This window comes from Balaenoptera acutorostrata, chromosome 4, assembly GCF_949987535.1.
Source record: "Balaenoptera acutorostrata chromosome 4, mBalAcu1.1, whole genome shotgun sequence".
In the NCBI taxonomy this organism is placed as follows: domain Eukaryota; kingdom Metazoa; phylum Chordata; class Mammalia; order Artiodactyla; family Balaenopteridae; genus Balaenoptera; species Balaenoptera acutorostrata.
In genome coordinates, this window is record NC_080067.1 from 150227528 (window position 1) to 150240926 (window position 13399).

Here is a 13399-nt window from a genome sequence, read left to right on the forward strand (position 1 = left end):
GTGAGACCTGTAAGTGTATTACAGGTCCAGGGTGACCTCCAGAGGATAGAAAGAGAGGAATAATGTCAAACCACCGGAGGAAACAAAAGGAACGACCCAATCAAGGAAAGAAAAAATATCAATAGAAGATGGTTCACATGAAATAAAATGGCAGGAAGCAGTCAAAACGTGTCAGCAGCGATGGCGCACACAAACTGTGAGTCATATTGGGGTAAAAAATAAATTAACAAAAAATTTCTCTTCTTTTCTATATGTTTTTCTCTATCACCCAAAAGAGACATGTACTAGATGACAACACAAGGGATTCATCCTAGCCAACACTCTCAAAAGGAAAACTGGGGAGACAGGTCCAGCAGAGGACAGAACCCAAGGTTCGAGTTTGTCCTTTTAAGGACAAAGGGGAATATTTGAGTGGGAAAAGGTATAAGTGCTTTAAGAAGGTAGCACTTTTGTGAACTGCTATCCACCTAAAACAATACCTTTTTAAATATATAATGCAAAATTGATAGAAATTCATGGAGAAATGGGCAAATTCACAGTAATGTTTGAGACTTTTCTCTCAGAAATCAAGGAATCAAGGAGCAAAAGAAAAATAGGGCGGAATTTGAATAACGCAGTCAACAGGATTGAGGTCATTCTGTGCGGTGTGTGTGTGCATGTTTACCTACATATTATGCGTGTGTGTATTTATCTATAAATACATATTATATATTATACATATATATTATGCATAATTTACACACACATGTGTTTATATGTAAGTCGTGTGCAATATGTTTCTTTAGGTACAATATGTGTAATATATATGTATATTTGTAGAGTAAATGATGTGTAATATGCACATATATGTACACACAGTCTATGGCGTGTGTGTGATTCTGTACCCACCACCACAACAACATGGCCCAGAAGAGACACATGGTTCTCAGACACGGAACATTCACAGAAGTGGGCGTGCATCACACCCAGCAAGTGTGTGGATCTCAGCAAGTCTCCAAGGCAGCTCCATCACTGAGGCCGCACTCGGCTCACAGCTTCTGAAGAGTAATGTTAGAACGCGGCCGTGCCCCAGAAGAGGACAGAAGATACATCAGTGGTTCCAGGTGCCTTCACGGGACGTGAGTGACCAGGCCCCGGACCACCGGGAGGGAGCTGAGGCGGCGTCGGGCACAGGACACTGCGGCGCCCCACCCTCTGCCCTCCCTGGTGGGCGGCTTCTGTCCTCACTCTGGAGCCTCTAGTTTCACGGCAGGAGGACCAATGGGGAGCGGCAGTGTCTCTGTGGGAGAGCGGTGGTTGTCCCCGAGCCTCTGGTTGGCACTAGGTCCAGGGCCACCCCTGCTGCTCGGGATTTGGGGCAAGTGAGGCCTGTGGGCCGGGTGCTGCATGTGCTTCCACGCCCTCCACCTCCCGCTTGAGACCTGCACCCTCCTGGGGAGCAGCCAGAGCGAGACAGTGAGAGAGTCCCAGGTCACAGCCCCAGGGCTGTGGCTGAAAGTCTCAGGAAGGAACAGCTAGGACGCTAAATGCACTTATTTGAAAATGAAAAGAGTGAAAGTAAATTATCTGAGGTTATGACTCAAGAAGCTCAAAAAATAGCTACAGCATCAACCTAGGGGCTCAGGCAGGGACCAAGTCAGAATTTAATGAGAGAGGGAAAAATTAAGAATTGGCATGGTGAATATATTCAGAACTCGGCTCTTGAAAAAGGGCAACGAAATGGACAAGACTTGGAGAAGAGGAAGAGTGAGAAGCCTGGGGAGGGGGGCTGTGTGCTGGGGCGGGGGACAGGGGAGACTGCCCTGGAAAACCCAGAACCACTAGATAAGGTGCAGGTGGCCTCCACTTCCCTAGGAAACGGGCCGCCCTCTGGTCCCACAATGAGTCCTGGCGGTGGCCCAGAGCGTGAGGCCCTTTGGTTCCGAGGGGCTTCGGGAAGGGCATGGGGGGCTGGGCCCTAGCTGCTCAGGCCCAGTGCTCGGGAAGCCCTCGGGGGGAACCAACGTCAGGGCTTTTCGATCCAGGAATTCCGGGAGATCCAGGGATTCAGGGAGCGTAGGAGGAGGCCGAGTCTGGCCCAAGCTGCTGAGGGTAACGTTGCCCAAGGCAATCCATCCATCGAGGCTCTTTGGCGAGCTCAGGCCCTGCTTTTGTGGTGCTGGGCAGCAGGCGGGTTCTGTCAGGTGCCCTGGGTCCAGCCTCTACGCACGAGCCGGCTGCAGTCAGCAGAGCCTGGCCGGCCTGGGGTTCTGTCTGAGGGTCCCCACGGCTGCACGAGGGCAGGAGGGGGGGCCGTCTGGAGCCAGTGTGAGGCTGGGGCGGCTGAGGGCCACGCTGGTGACTGTGGGCAGGCAGGTGGGGGAGCAGGGCGGTCAGCACACAGCTAGACGGCCGGCCACGCCGCAAGGAGGGGCCAGTCCCAGGCTTCTCTGAGGTGTCTTTGTGGGCAGGCAAGGTTTCGGCCTTGCCAGGATGTTTTATTCATCCCCACCATAGTGGCTGCAGCAGGCTTTGCTCCTCCCACCTCCTCCCCAGGGAGGTGCACTCAGACCTTGCTAGCCAAGCAGCCTGCCTGGTGGGACGCGGTTAACCAGCTGGAGCACTGTGCTTTCTCCCTGGGCTCAGAAGGCCTGGGCTCTGGGTGGGTAAATGGGCGAGGTAATCAGCCCGGAGCCCATTCACAGCTATAAGGGCGGCTACAGCGGGCAGACCACGTGGCCAGGATGGCGTTAGAAGGTTTCTGGTATTTCTGAGAGCAGGCTCGTGGTCCGGAGCAGACAGTGAGCCAGGCTCTCGCGGGGCCCTGTGGCCTGGACCTGGCCGGCTGCCAGCGCCTTCTGTGGAATCTCCGACGTCATCACCTAGTGAGGCCACGGACCAGTGAGGACCAGGAGGGCAACACTGCACCCTGAATGGACCCCTCCACCCACCCATCCATCACTCTATTCATCACCTACACGCGTAACCACCTGTGAGCACACACGTGGCCAGCACACCATTGTTTTCTTTTATTGAGGAGTTACACGCCCTCAGTCACCCACCCACATCTGAAGCGTGAGCAGCTTGGTGGGTTTTTTACTTACGCTGACGACCAGCACCCAGATCAAGACACAGAACATGCAGCCCCAGAAGCCCCCTCGCACCTCTTCCCCGTCCCTGCCTCCACCACCTGATCTTGAACTTTCCATAAACAGAAGCCACAGCGTGAACTCTGAGTGTCTGGTCCCTCCCCCCACTGCATAATGTCTGGATTCACCTGCATCCACACTGTAGTTTTGGGTGGTGACCACATTCATGTGTTTAACTTAAATATTAAAAATATTCCATAATTTGGGGCTCCCCTCTTCAATCTACTCTACAATAACATGGCGGCAACCTCATGGCTCATCTTATTTATATCCCTTTAAAAGACTGTTGATGGTAAGATTTGAGGGGCTCCTACACACGTGGATGTCCACAGCACGGCTGGGGACGGGCACACCCTGCAGGGCTCCCACCCTACACGGCAGGTGGTCTGATGTGACCCGACGCAGTCTGTGATGAGAAGTGACAGCCAACACCACCCCCTAAAGTGGCCACTGACATAGCAGTTAGGAGTCAACTAAAGGGAGAAAATGGGCTCAAAAAAGACTCAGTCCAGAAGAAGGCAGGAAAAGAGGAAAAGGAAACAGAGCAGAGGGACAAATGGGGCAGAAACAGAGGACAGACGGGAGCTCACGGTTCCCACCACCCTGTGGATGTGGGTTACCAAGCCATCACCTGCACCACCAGCCTTATTGTGTGCCCCGTTTCCCCACTGTGCCCGGGTATATTCCAGGATCCCACATCCCATTTAGTTGCCATTTCTTGTCTTTTATGATCTCTCCATTTTGGAAGCGTACTGATCAGTCACTTTGTAAAAAGTGCCTTTCAATTTGGGTATGTCTGACGTGTTCCCACGATTGGAAAGAGATTGTGCCTTTTTGGCAAGAATACCATGGCAGTGATGCCGTGTCTTTCTCAGGCCGTGGTATCAAGGGCTACATGATGTCAGTCTGTCTTATTACTGATGATATTAACCTTGGTCACATATGTAAGGTAGTTTCTGCTAGGTTTCTTCACTGTAAAGCTATTATTTTTCCCTTTGCAGTTAATAAATATATGGAGGATGAAACTTTGATGCTACGGAAATCCTGAAGGAAACGAAATATAAAGACATAGGAGGGGGGAGGGATAAATCGGGAGATTGGGACTGACATATACACACTACTATATATAAAACACGTAACTAATAACTAATAAGAACCTGCTCTATAGCACAGGGAACTCTACTCAATACTCTGTAATGGCCTATATGGGAAAAGATTTGATATACGTATATGTATAACTGATTCGGTTTGCTGTACACCTGAAACTAACACAACATTGTAAATCAACTATACTCCAATAAAGATATTTCAAAAAAGACATAGGAGGTTAAAAGCAAAAGGATGGAGGAAGATATCCCATGCTAACCCATCAAAACAGAGAGCTGGAGTGGCTATTAGTGTCAGAAAAGTAGAATTCAAGGCAAAGAATCTGGGGATAAGGAGGCTCTTTTCATAATGATAAAGTGGTTGATTAAGCAAGAGGACATACTAATCTGAATATAAGCCTTCAAAATGTGTGAAACAAAAACTGATAGAACTGCAAGGAGTAACAGACAGATCTCAGGAACCTCAACACACCTCTGTTGATAATTAAGTAGCAAGTAGATGGAAAATCAGTAATCATACCATCAGCAGACTTGACTTCATCAATATTTATAGAATATTCCTCTGAGCAATAGAACACATATTTAAGTACACACATAGCAATTTTTAACATGGGCCATATTCTGGTCGATAAAATGAGTCTAAATAAGTTTAAAAGGATCTGATGCATACAGTGTATGTTCTCTAACAACAATGGGTTTAAATTAATAATCAAATGCAGAATAATCTCTGCAACATCCTCAAATATCTGGAAATGAAATAACGTACTTCTAAACCCATGGGTCAAAAAGAAATCAAAAGGTGTATTTGAAAATATTTCAAACTTAATGAATATGAAAATACAACATAGAGTTTTTGGGACGCAGCTAGAGCAAGACTTGGAAATTTATATGCCTACGCAGGCATATCTTGTCTTATTGTGCTTTGCTTTATTGCACTTTGCAGATATTGTGTCTTTTACAAATTGAAGGTTTGTGGCAACCCTGAGTCGAGCAAGTCTATCGGCACCATTTTTTCCAACAGCATTTGCTCACTTCGTATCTCTCTGTCACATTTTGGTAATTTTTTCGATATCTCAAACTTTTTCATTGTTATTACATCGGTTATGGTGATCAGTGATCAGTAATCTTTGGTGTTACTACTAGGACTCAGATGATGGTTAACAATTTTTTTAGCAATAAAATATTTTTAAATTAAGGTATGTAAATTTTTTTTAGACATAATGCTATTGCACACTTCATAGACTACAGTATAGTGTAAACATAAGTTTTATATGTACTGGGAAACCAAAAATTTAAGTGACTCGTTTTATCTTGATATTCATTTTATTGCAGTAGTCTGGACCTGAACCCGCAATATCTCCAAGATATGCCTATACTAGAGAATAAGAAAGGTCTCAAATCAGTGAGCTCATCTTCCTCCTTAAGATACTAGAAAAAGAAGAGAAAATTAATGTAAGTAAAAGATTAGAGTAGAAGTCAATGGGAAAAAAAAAGGAAAAAAAATAGAGAAATCTATGAAACTAAGAACTGGTTCTTTGGGATTATCAATAAAATTGATACACTTCCATGCTGACTGGTCAGTAAAAGGAAAGAGAGAAGACACAAAGTACCAACATCAGGAATGAAAGAGGTGACATCACCTCATACTCTATATTGAAAGGATGAACAATTTTATGCTGATAAATTCAACAGATTTGATGAAATGGGCAATTCCTTGAGAGATGCAGGCTATAACATTCAGTCAAAGAAAAAAATAACCTCAGCAACTCTGTATCTATTAAATAATTCCACAGCATGTAAAAATAATAATACATCATGAGCCAGTGAGATTTATTCCAAGGACACAAGGTTGATTTAACACTTGAAAGTCAATCAATATAATCCATCATATTAATAGACTAATAAAAATATTCTTCATAGATGTAGAAAAAAAGTTTGACAAAATCCAACATCCATTCCTGTTAAAAACTCTCAGCAAACTAGAAATCGAAGGAGGCTTTCTTATACTGATAAGGACAGCTACAAAACCCTACAGTCAACATTATTCTTAATGTGAAAGACTGAATGTTTTCCCTTAAGGTCAAGAGGAACAGGGATATCTGCTCTCACTCCTCCTATTCGGTATTGAACTAGGGCTCTAGCCAGCACAGTTAGGTATGAAAATGAAGTAAAAGACATTCAGACTGGGAAGAAAGAAGAAATACTCTTTTTATTTACAGATAACGTGATTGTATATGTAGAAAATCCTAAGGCTTCTACTAAAAAGTTACTAGAACTAATAAGTGAGTTTAGCAAAGTTCAGATCAGTATATAAAAATCTATTTTCGGGCTTCCCTGGTGGCGCGGTGGTTGAGAGTCTGCCTGCTAATGCAGGAAACACGGGTTCGAGCCCTGGTCTGGGAAGATCCCGCATGCCGCGGAGCGGCTGGGCCCGTGAGCCACAACTGCTGAGCCTGCGCGTCTGGAGCCTGTGCTCCGCAACAAGAGGGGCCACAATGGTGAGAGGCCCGCGCACTGCGATGAGGAGTGGCCCCCACTTGCCACAACTGGAGAAAGCCCTAGCACAGAAACGAAGACCCAACATAGCAATCAATCAATCAATCAATAAAGAAATCTTAAAAAAAAAAAAAAATCTATTTTATTTCTATATATTAGCATTTAACAAAGATAAATTGAACTTAAAATACCATTTACAATAGCATTAAAAAATCAGAGCTAAATCTGACAAAAGGTGTGTGAGATCTGTAAACCAAAAACTACAAAACACAAATTAAAGAAATAAAAGAAGCTCTAAATAAATGAGAAGATATACCATGTTCATGGATTGGAATACTCAATATTGTCAAGATGTTAATTCTCTTAAACTGATCTGTAGATTCAATGCAATCCCACACAAAAGCCCACTAGGCTTTTTTGTTTTTGTTTTTAATTTTTGCCTGCACCGAGGCATGTGGGATCTTAGCTCCCCGGCCAGGTATTGAACCCACACCCCCTGCATTGGAAGGCGGAGTCTTAACCACTGGACCACTGGGGAAGTCCCCACTAGGCTTTTTGGGTAGAAATTGTCAAGCTGATTCTAAAATTCATGAGGAAATACAAAGAATCTTGGATGACCAGAAGAACTTTATGGAAGAGCAAAGTTGGAAGAATCATACCTCACACCGTACACCAAAACTAACTCAAAATGGATAATACACCCAAATGCAAAATATAAGTGCAATATGTAATATTTCTTACATATGACACCAGAAGGATGATCCATAAAAAATAAAACACTGATAAATTGGACTTCATCAAAATTAAAAATTTCTCTTTGAAAAACTTTAAAGAGAATGAAAAGACAATCCACAGAATCAGAGAAAATAGATACATATCACATATCTGATACAAATCACAAAGAATTCTCAAAACTCAAAATAAGAAAACAACTCAATTAAAAGTGGGTAAAAGATTTGAACAGAACACTTCCTTAAAGATAGACAGACAGCAAATAAACAGATGAAAAGACACTTAAGTCGTGAGTGAAGTACAAATTAAAACCACAATGAGATATACCCTTACACACCTATTAGAATATCTAAAATTAAAAAGAGTGACCATACCAAGTGCTGGTGAAGATGTGGAGCATACACAGCACAGGAATGTAAAATTGTACAATCACTTTGGCAGTTTCTTAAAAGTTAAACATAAGCTACCGTATGATCCAGTCATTCCACTCCTAGATATTTACCTAAGAGAAATAAGAGTATTTGTCCAAACAAAGATTGTACACAATTTTCATATCAGCTCTATTTGTAATAGCCAACAACTGGAAACAACCCAAATCTCCATGAGCAGGTGGGTGGATATACAAACGGTGGAACATTCCTGCAATGTCTCATTACTCAGCCCCAAGAGGAATAACCATTGATAAACGCATCAGCACCTGGTGAACCAAAATTAATTATGCTGAGTGAGAGAAGCTAGACAAAACGTACACACCCACGATTCCATTTATATAAATTACAGGAAATGCAAACTGATCTAGTGATAGAGCAGATGAGTGCTTGCCTGGTGATGGGGATCAGAAGGATGCATTGCAAACGGGAAACTCTGGGGTATTTACTATCAATACTTTGAGGTGGTGATGGTTTCACGGGTGTATACAAATGTCAAAATGTATCAAATTTGAATATGTGGTTTATTGTATATCAATTACACCACAGTAAAGCTGTTATAAAAACCCTAAGGATGGCTCAATCCCCACATTGCCTACGCACCGTGGACGCCCATGCATGGACCCTAAGACGCGAGGTGGAGGAGTGGGGGTGGGGATATGGGGGGTGGGCAGGAAGAGACCCAGGTGGACGGAGACCTAACTCCATTAACGCTTTGGCAGCCGCTGGCGCCATACCTGAGACAGACGCTCTGGGTCTTCGCGCCGACCCGATGGTCTCCAACTTCCCCGCCCCCCGCATCCTGGGGCCAGAGCCAGGGGCGGGGCTGGACACGGGCAGGGGCGGGGCTCTGGGGTCCCCCACGGCCCCGCCCACAGCCCATGAGACACACTCCTGTCTAAAATCCTGATCCCAGGCCCGCCCCACGCCTTCCCACAAGCTAGGCTCCCAGGCCCCGCCCCGTGTAGCCTCTACCGCCCCACCCAAGGCCCCGCCCTTCGCCCTCAGGACCCCCTCCCCTCATCGTCCAGGCCCTGCCCCACCCAAGACTCCGGCCAGACCTCGCCCTGGCCCCACCCCCCATCTTTAGGCCCCGCGATGTCCTGGCCGCGTCCTGCCACACAAGCTCCGCCCATGCCCCGCCCCTAATTCTCAGGCCCTGCTGTCGTTCAGGCCCCGCCCCACTCCGGACTCCGCCCCGCCCCACAGCTCCGCCCCAGACTCCGCCCAGGCCCCGCCCCGGGAGCGCAGGCCGAGCCGCGTGTGTACCCTGCGGCCGCGGACTCGGGCGCAGGCCTCCGGGTCGCCGCCGCCCTCCGGGCGTGGAGCCGGCTCGGACTCCGAGCGGCAGAGAGCCTCATGCACAGCAGTCTCCGGACGCGGCCACGCAGGTAAAGCTCCCGCCTCATCCCGGAGCGTGGACACCCCCGCCCCCGTCCATCCCCCACCCGGGAGTCCCGGGGGTCCCTGGGGTCCGGAGCCTGGGGATCCCGAGGTCCGAGGTCTGGGGTCCCCCCGGGGCCCGAGCCCCGCCCGCCCAGGCCCCGCGCGGCCCCGCCACTCCACGCCCAGCGCGGGCCGCGCGCCCAGGGCTTGGCTTTTCTCTTTTCTCGTTTCCCTTTTTCAAACATAATTGAAATAAAAGGCGCCGACCCCGATGCCGGTGCGGGTGGCTGTTCCCGTTAGGGCCGACAGAGAAGAGCTTTAATGTTATAATTGTCAAAGGGATTGTCACAATTAGCAAAGCGCTGAGCTTCTGACAGCAGCCTAGCCCCGCGGGGATGAGGGCGCCGGCTTGGTTCGCAGTGGTGGCCGGCGGTCGCCCCTGCGTTCCAGTTTCGTATGACAACCCTGCAGGCCAGTCTTCCTGCTTTCCAGCCCTGAGCAGCTAGGAGGGGTGGACTCCCATTACCCCATGCGGTCCAAGCCCCTGACCCCCAAGGTGTGCAGTGGGTGTGTCCAGGGCAGGGTGGCAGTGTTCTCGGTCGGCTTTGCTGGGCACCAACCCCCAGCCAGCAGGCAGCACAACCTTGCTCTTCTGGGTGGCAGTGGGAATCTCCAGGAGTAAGTCACAGAGACACCCCCCCCCCCCACTGGTCAAGTGTGTCCGTTTGGCTGTGACATCTCCCCCAAAGTCAAAGTGTGCCACCGGGTCCCCAGCCAGACCACGGCCGGCAATGCTGATTGCTCCTCTCTTTTAGGACCGAAAGAGAACATGGTTCTTCCTGGCACGTGAGGAAGGAGAGTTTACGTCTGTGTGGGATGGTCCCTTCCACAGCGGCACCGGGGAGTGGGGAAGAGTGTAGACCGCAGCACTGAGTGAGAGCAGCGTGCCGTCTGTCTCCAGGTGGTCAGGATGGGCCCCATGGGCAAACAGAGCCCGTCCTCCCTGCCGGTCCCCACGGGAGGGTCTTGCCTCCTCCTCCTCTTCTGCCTGCGGTTGGGTGCCTCTTGCCCGCAGAGCTGCCAGTGCCCTGACCATGCCGGGGCCGTGGCCGTCCATTGCAGTGGGAGGGGCCTGCAGGAGATCCCCAAGGACATCCCCACTGACGCTGTGCTCCTGAAGCTTGACGCCAACAAGATCGCCCGCATCCCCAACGGAGCCTTCCAGCACCTGAACCAGCTGAGAGAGCTGGACTTGTCTCAGAACACCATCGAGACCATCGGCCCCGCCGCCTTCTCGGGCCTGGCCGGGGGCCTGCGGCTGCTGGACCTGTCTCACAATCGCATCCGCAGGATTCCTAAGGACGCGCTGGGCAAGCTCAGCGCCAAGATACGCCTGTCCCACAACCCCCTGCACTGCGAGTGCGCCCTGCAGGAGGCCCTGTGGGAGCTGAAGCTGGACCCTGACTCGGTGGACGAGATCGCCTGCCACACCTCGGTGCAGGAGGAATACGTGGGGAAGCCGCTGATCCAGGCTCTCGACTCTGGCGTCAGCTTCTGCAGCGTCCACCACAAGACCACCGATGTGGCCATGCTGGTCACCATGTTCGGCTGGTTCACCATGGTGATCACCTACGTCGTGTACTACGTGCGCCAGAACCAGGAGGACGCCAGGAGGCACCTGGAGTACCTGAAGTCCCTGCCCAGCACTCCTGTGTCCAAGGACCCCATCAGCCCTGCGCCCTAGTGCCCCATGGCTCGAGCAGGCCGAGGCCCACCTGGCTCCCGTCACTCTTGTAGCAGATGGTGACTGAGTCCCGCCTTTGATGTTCCCCCAGTGAGGCGGTGACACGGCTGCTTCTGTCCAGTGCTTCACTCTTACAGAGCTCTTTCCATAGGGCATGTAGTTGCTGCAACACCTTCAGGGCAGGCAATTCTACCATCAGACCCACTGACAGATGGGGACACGGGCTCAGAGAAATGGAAGGTCGCGGACAGGAAGTGATCCAGCTGGGATGTAAAACCAGGCCGTCCATCCTGATATGTCCCTTCGGCTCTGGGAGCCTGTCCCACGGGGCGCCCGTAGGGTGAACTAGCATTCAGAGAAGAAAGGGTGCGTGCCCATGAGCGACGCTCCCCGAGGAGGTTGGGTGCATTTTGTTGGTTGTAGGCACAGGTCGTCCTACCCCGTGGAACTGGTTTGCCTTTGCTTCCCCAGTATTTCCTGAACACCTCTGACCGCAGGGCTCTTTCCACAGCCAAGTGGTAGAGACCGGATTTTTCTCGGGAGATAAGTGGAACATGTAACCTTTGAACAACTTTGTCAACTTTGTTTATTCTCAGAATGTTTGTTAAGAGTAACACTTGTACCAAAATTTCAGTCCAGTGAGAAGGGAAAAAAGAAATAACAACCCAAAACCAAGAAAATTAAACCATGGAGAGAAACCTGAGGAAGGTCCATAGTAGGTCATCAGGGGGCCGTGTTAGCAGCCAGAGAAGTGTGGCCGTGCCCGGTTCCTGCCCCTCCGGCTGTGCCCCGCCCCAGGGAGCCTGTCATCTTGGGTCGCTCCGTGCCTTGCTTTTCTACTCACTAAGCAGCTCCTTTCCAATGGACGGGAGGACCGACCTCTGATGTTTCAGGGCTGATCAACAAGCTGCTTCCTTTCCTCCAGCGACAGGGACTCTCTCTCCTTTTCAGCTTTGCTGACAGGACTCTCAGTGCTACTTTACTGCTCAGTTTTCTTACCTAATTCATGTTCAGGGCAGACTTTACCTCCACCTCTGTAACCCTGATCTGTCTTTCCAGTTTTATTTTTCACGGTCTTTTTGTATGAGTGTTTATATTTTAAACTACTTCAAATATTTTTTGGGGGGGAAGCAAGTTAGGGGTACATTGCTCATGGATCTAAGGTATAAAGGACAGATGCTTAGAAAGGGTAAAGGTGGAGGGAGGTTTGTACTCGGAAAGTGTGTGACTGGCAGTGGGAAACACATATACGCGCTGATGCAGCGCATCATGATTTTTCAGTTGTGGTGCGTTAAAAAACAACCAACAGATGCCACTACCCTCCCACACCCCAGCACCCCCACCTGCGGTCACGGGGGGCACAGCACGCACAGTGTGAGCCGGGGGCTCTGCGCTGTGAGTGTGGGGTGGGCCCTTCTCTGCCTGCCGCCCAGACCAGGGTGCAGGAGTTGGGGGGCGGGGCTCAGGTGACTGCTCAGAATGATGCCACTCCGCGGGAAACCAGCGGCCCACCCACCCTTCCAGGGAGAACTAAAGCCAAGCAGCCAGCCTGCGTGCCGGTCCACTCGTGGGACAAACGCCATGGGAGCAGGTACGTGTGGCCGCCGGCTGACCAGCGGGACACGGGCTCCGTGGGTGAATTGGGTCCCCCTTCCCCATGCGTCCCGGGGAGCACACAGTGGGGAGAGGGGTCCCGCCACACAAGGAGCCGTCACCTGGTGGGTTTGCCCGATGGACGTGACCCTGAGTCCCTGGGTCAGGGGAAGAGAGCAGACTGAGGCCTGGATGGAGGTGGGGGCAGATGTCAGGGTCTTGCCGTTGCGGCTCGTGTCCCATAGGTGCCGGCCAGCCTGGGCACTTTGGGGGGCCCTTTCCTTGCTGCCAGGGAACTCTTCGTTTGCTCTTACACAGAATCAGCCCAGAGCCTGATGCCAGCCGGATGCTCTTCTGGGGGCCACGGGGAGTGAGTGGGGCTTCTTTCCCCCCAGCCTTTGCTGGTACCCAGCGCCCAGCCAGCCTTCCCCCTGGTGTGGGCCTGCCGGGCTCCTGTTCCGCCCTGCTGGGTAGAGGAAGTGGGCCCAGGACCCCAGAGCACACCCGAAGACCCACTCCCTCTCATTCTGAGTCCAGAGTCAGGGCGCTGCCGGGCCCTCCTGGCCTTTCTGGGCTCCTCACCTCTCGTGGAGTCTCCCCGGAGAGGATACCTCCCTCCCCAGACCAGCAGGACCCCAACTCCAGGACCCGGAAGCTCCTTCCTGCTCATGGAAGCTCCCAGCCCTGGTGTCTGGGAGCCCAGCCCTCCCCTCGCCCTTTTTCCCCTTCCCCCTTTTCTCTGTCTTCCTCTCCCCTCCCCTAAGGGACTGCTGAAGGCAATGCCCT

The 13399-nt window shown here is 50.5% G+C and overlaps 1 protein-coding gene across 1 annotated transcript; it reads left to right on the forward strand.

Annotated features, from left to right (window-relative positions):
- Positions 1-9173: 9173 nt before the first annotated feature.
- LRRC3 (leucine rich repeat containing 3) lies at positions 9174-11726 on the forward strand. Its single transcript, XM_057545812.1, has 2 exons — positions 9174-9281; positions 10092-11726. The coding sequence occupies exon 2, from the start codon at positions 10247-10249 to the stop codon at positions 11018-11020; it is 774 nt and encodes a 257-aa protein (XP_057401795.1). The 5' UTR covers positions 9174-9281; positions 10092-10246; the 3' UTR covers positions 11021-11726.
- The last annotated feature ends 1673 nt before the right edge of the window (positions 11727-13399 follow it).

Bases quoted from the DNA above. Each gene is read 5' to 3' on its own strand.
- LRRC3 (XM_057545812.1), top strand. From the start codon at position 10,247: ATGGGCCCCATGGGCAAACAGAGCCCGTCCTCCCTGCCGGTCCCCACG.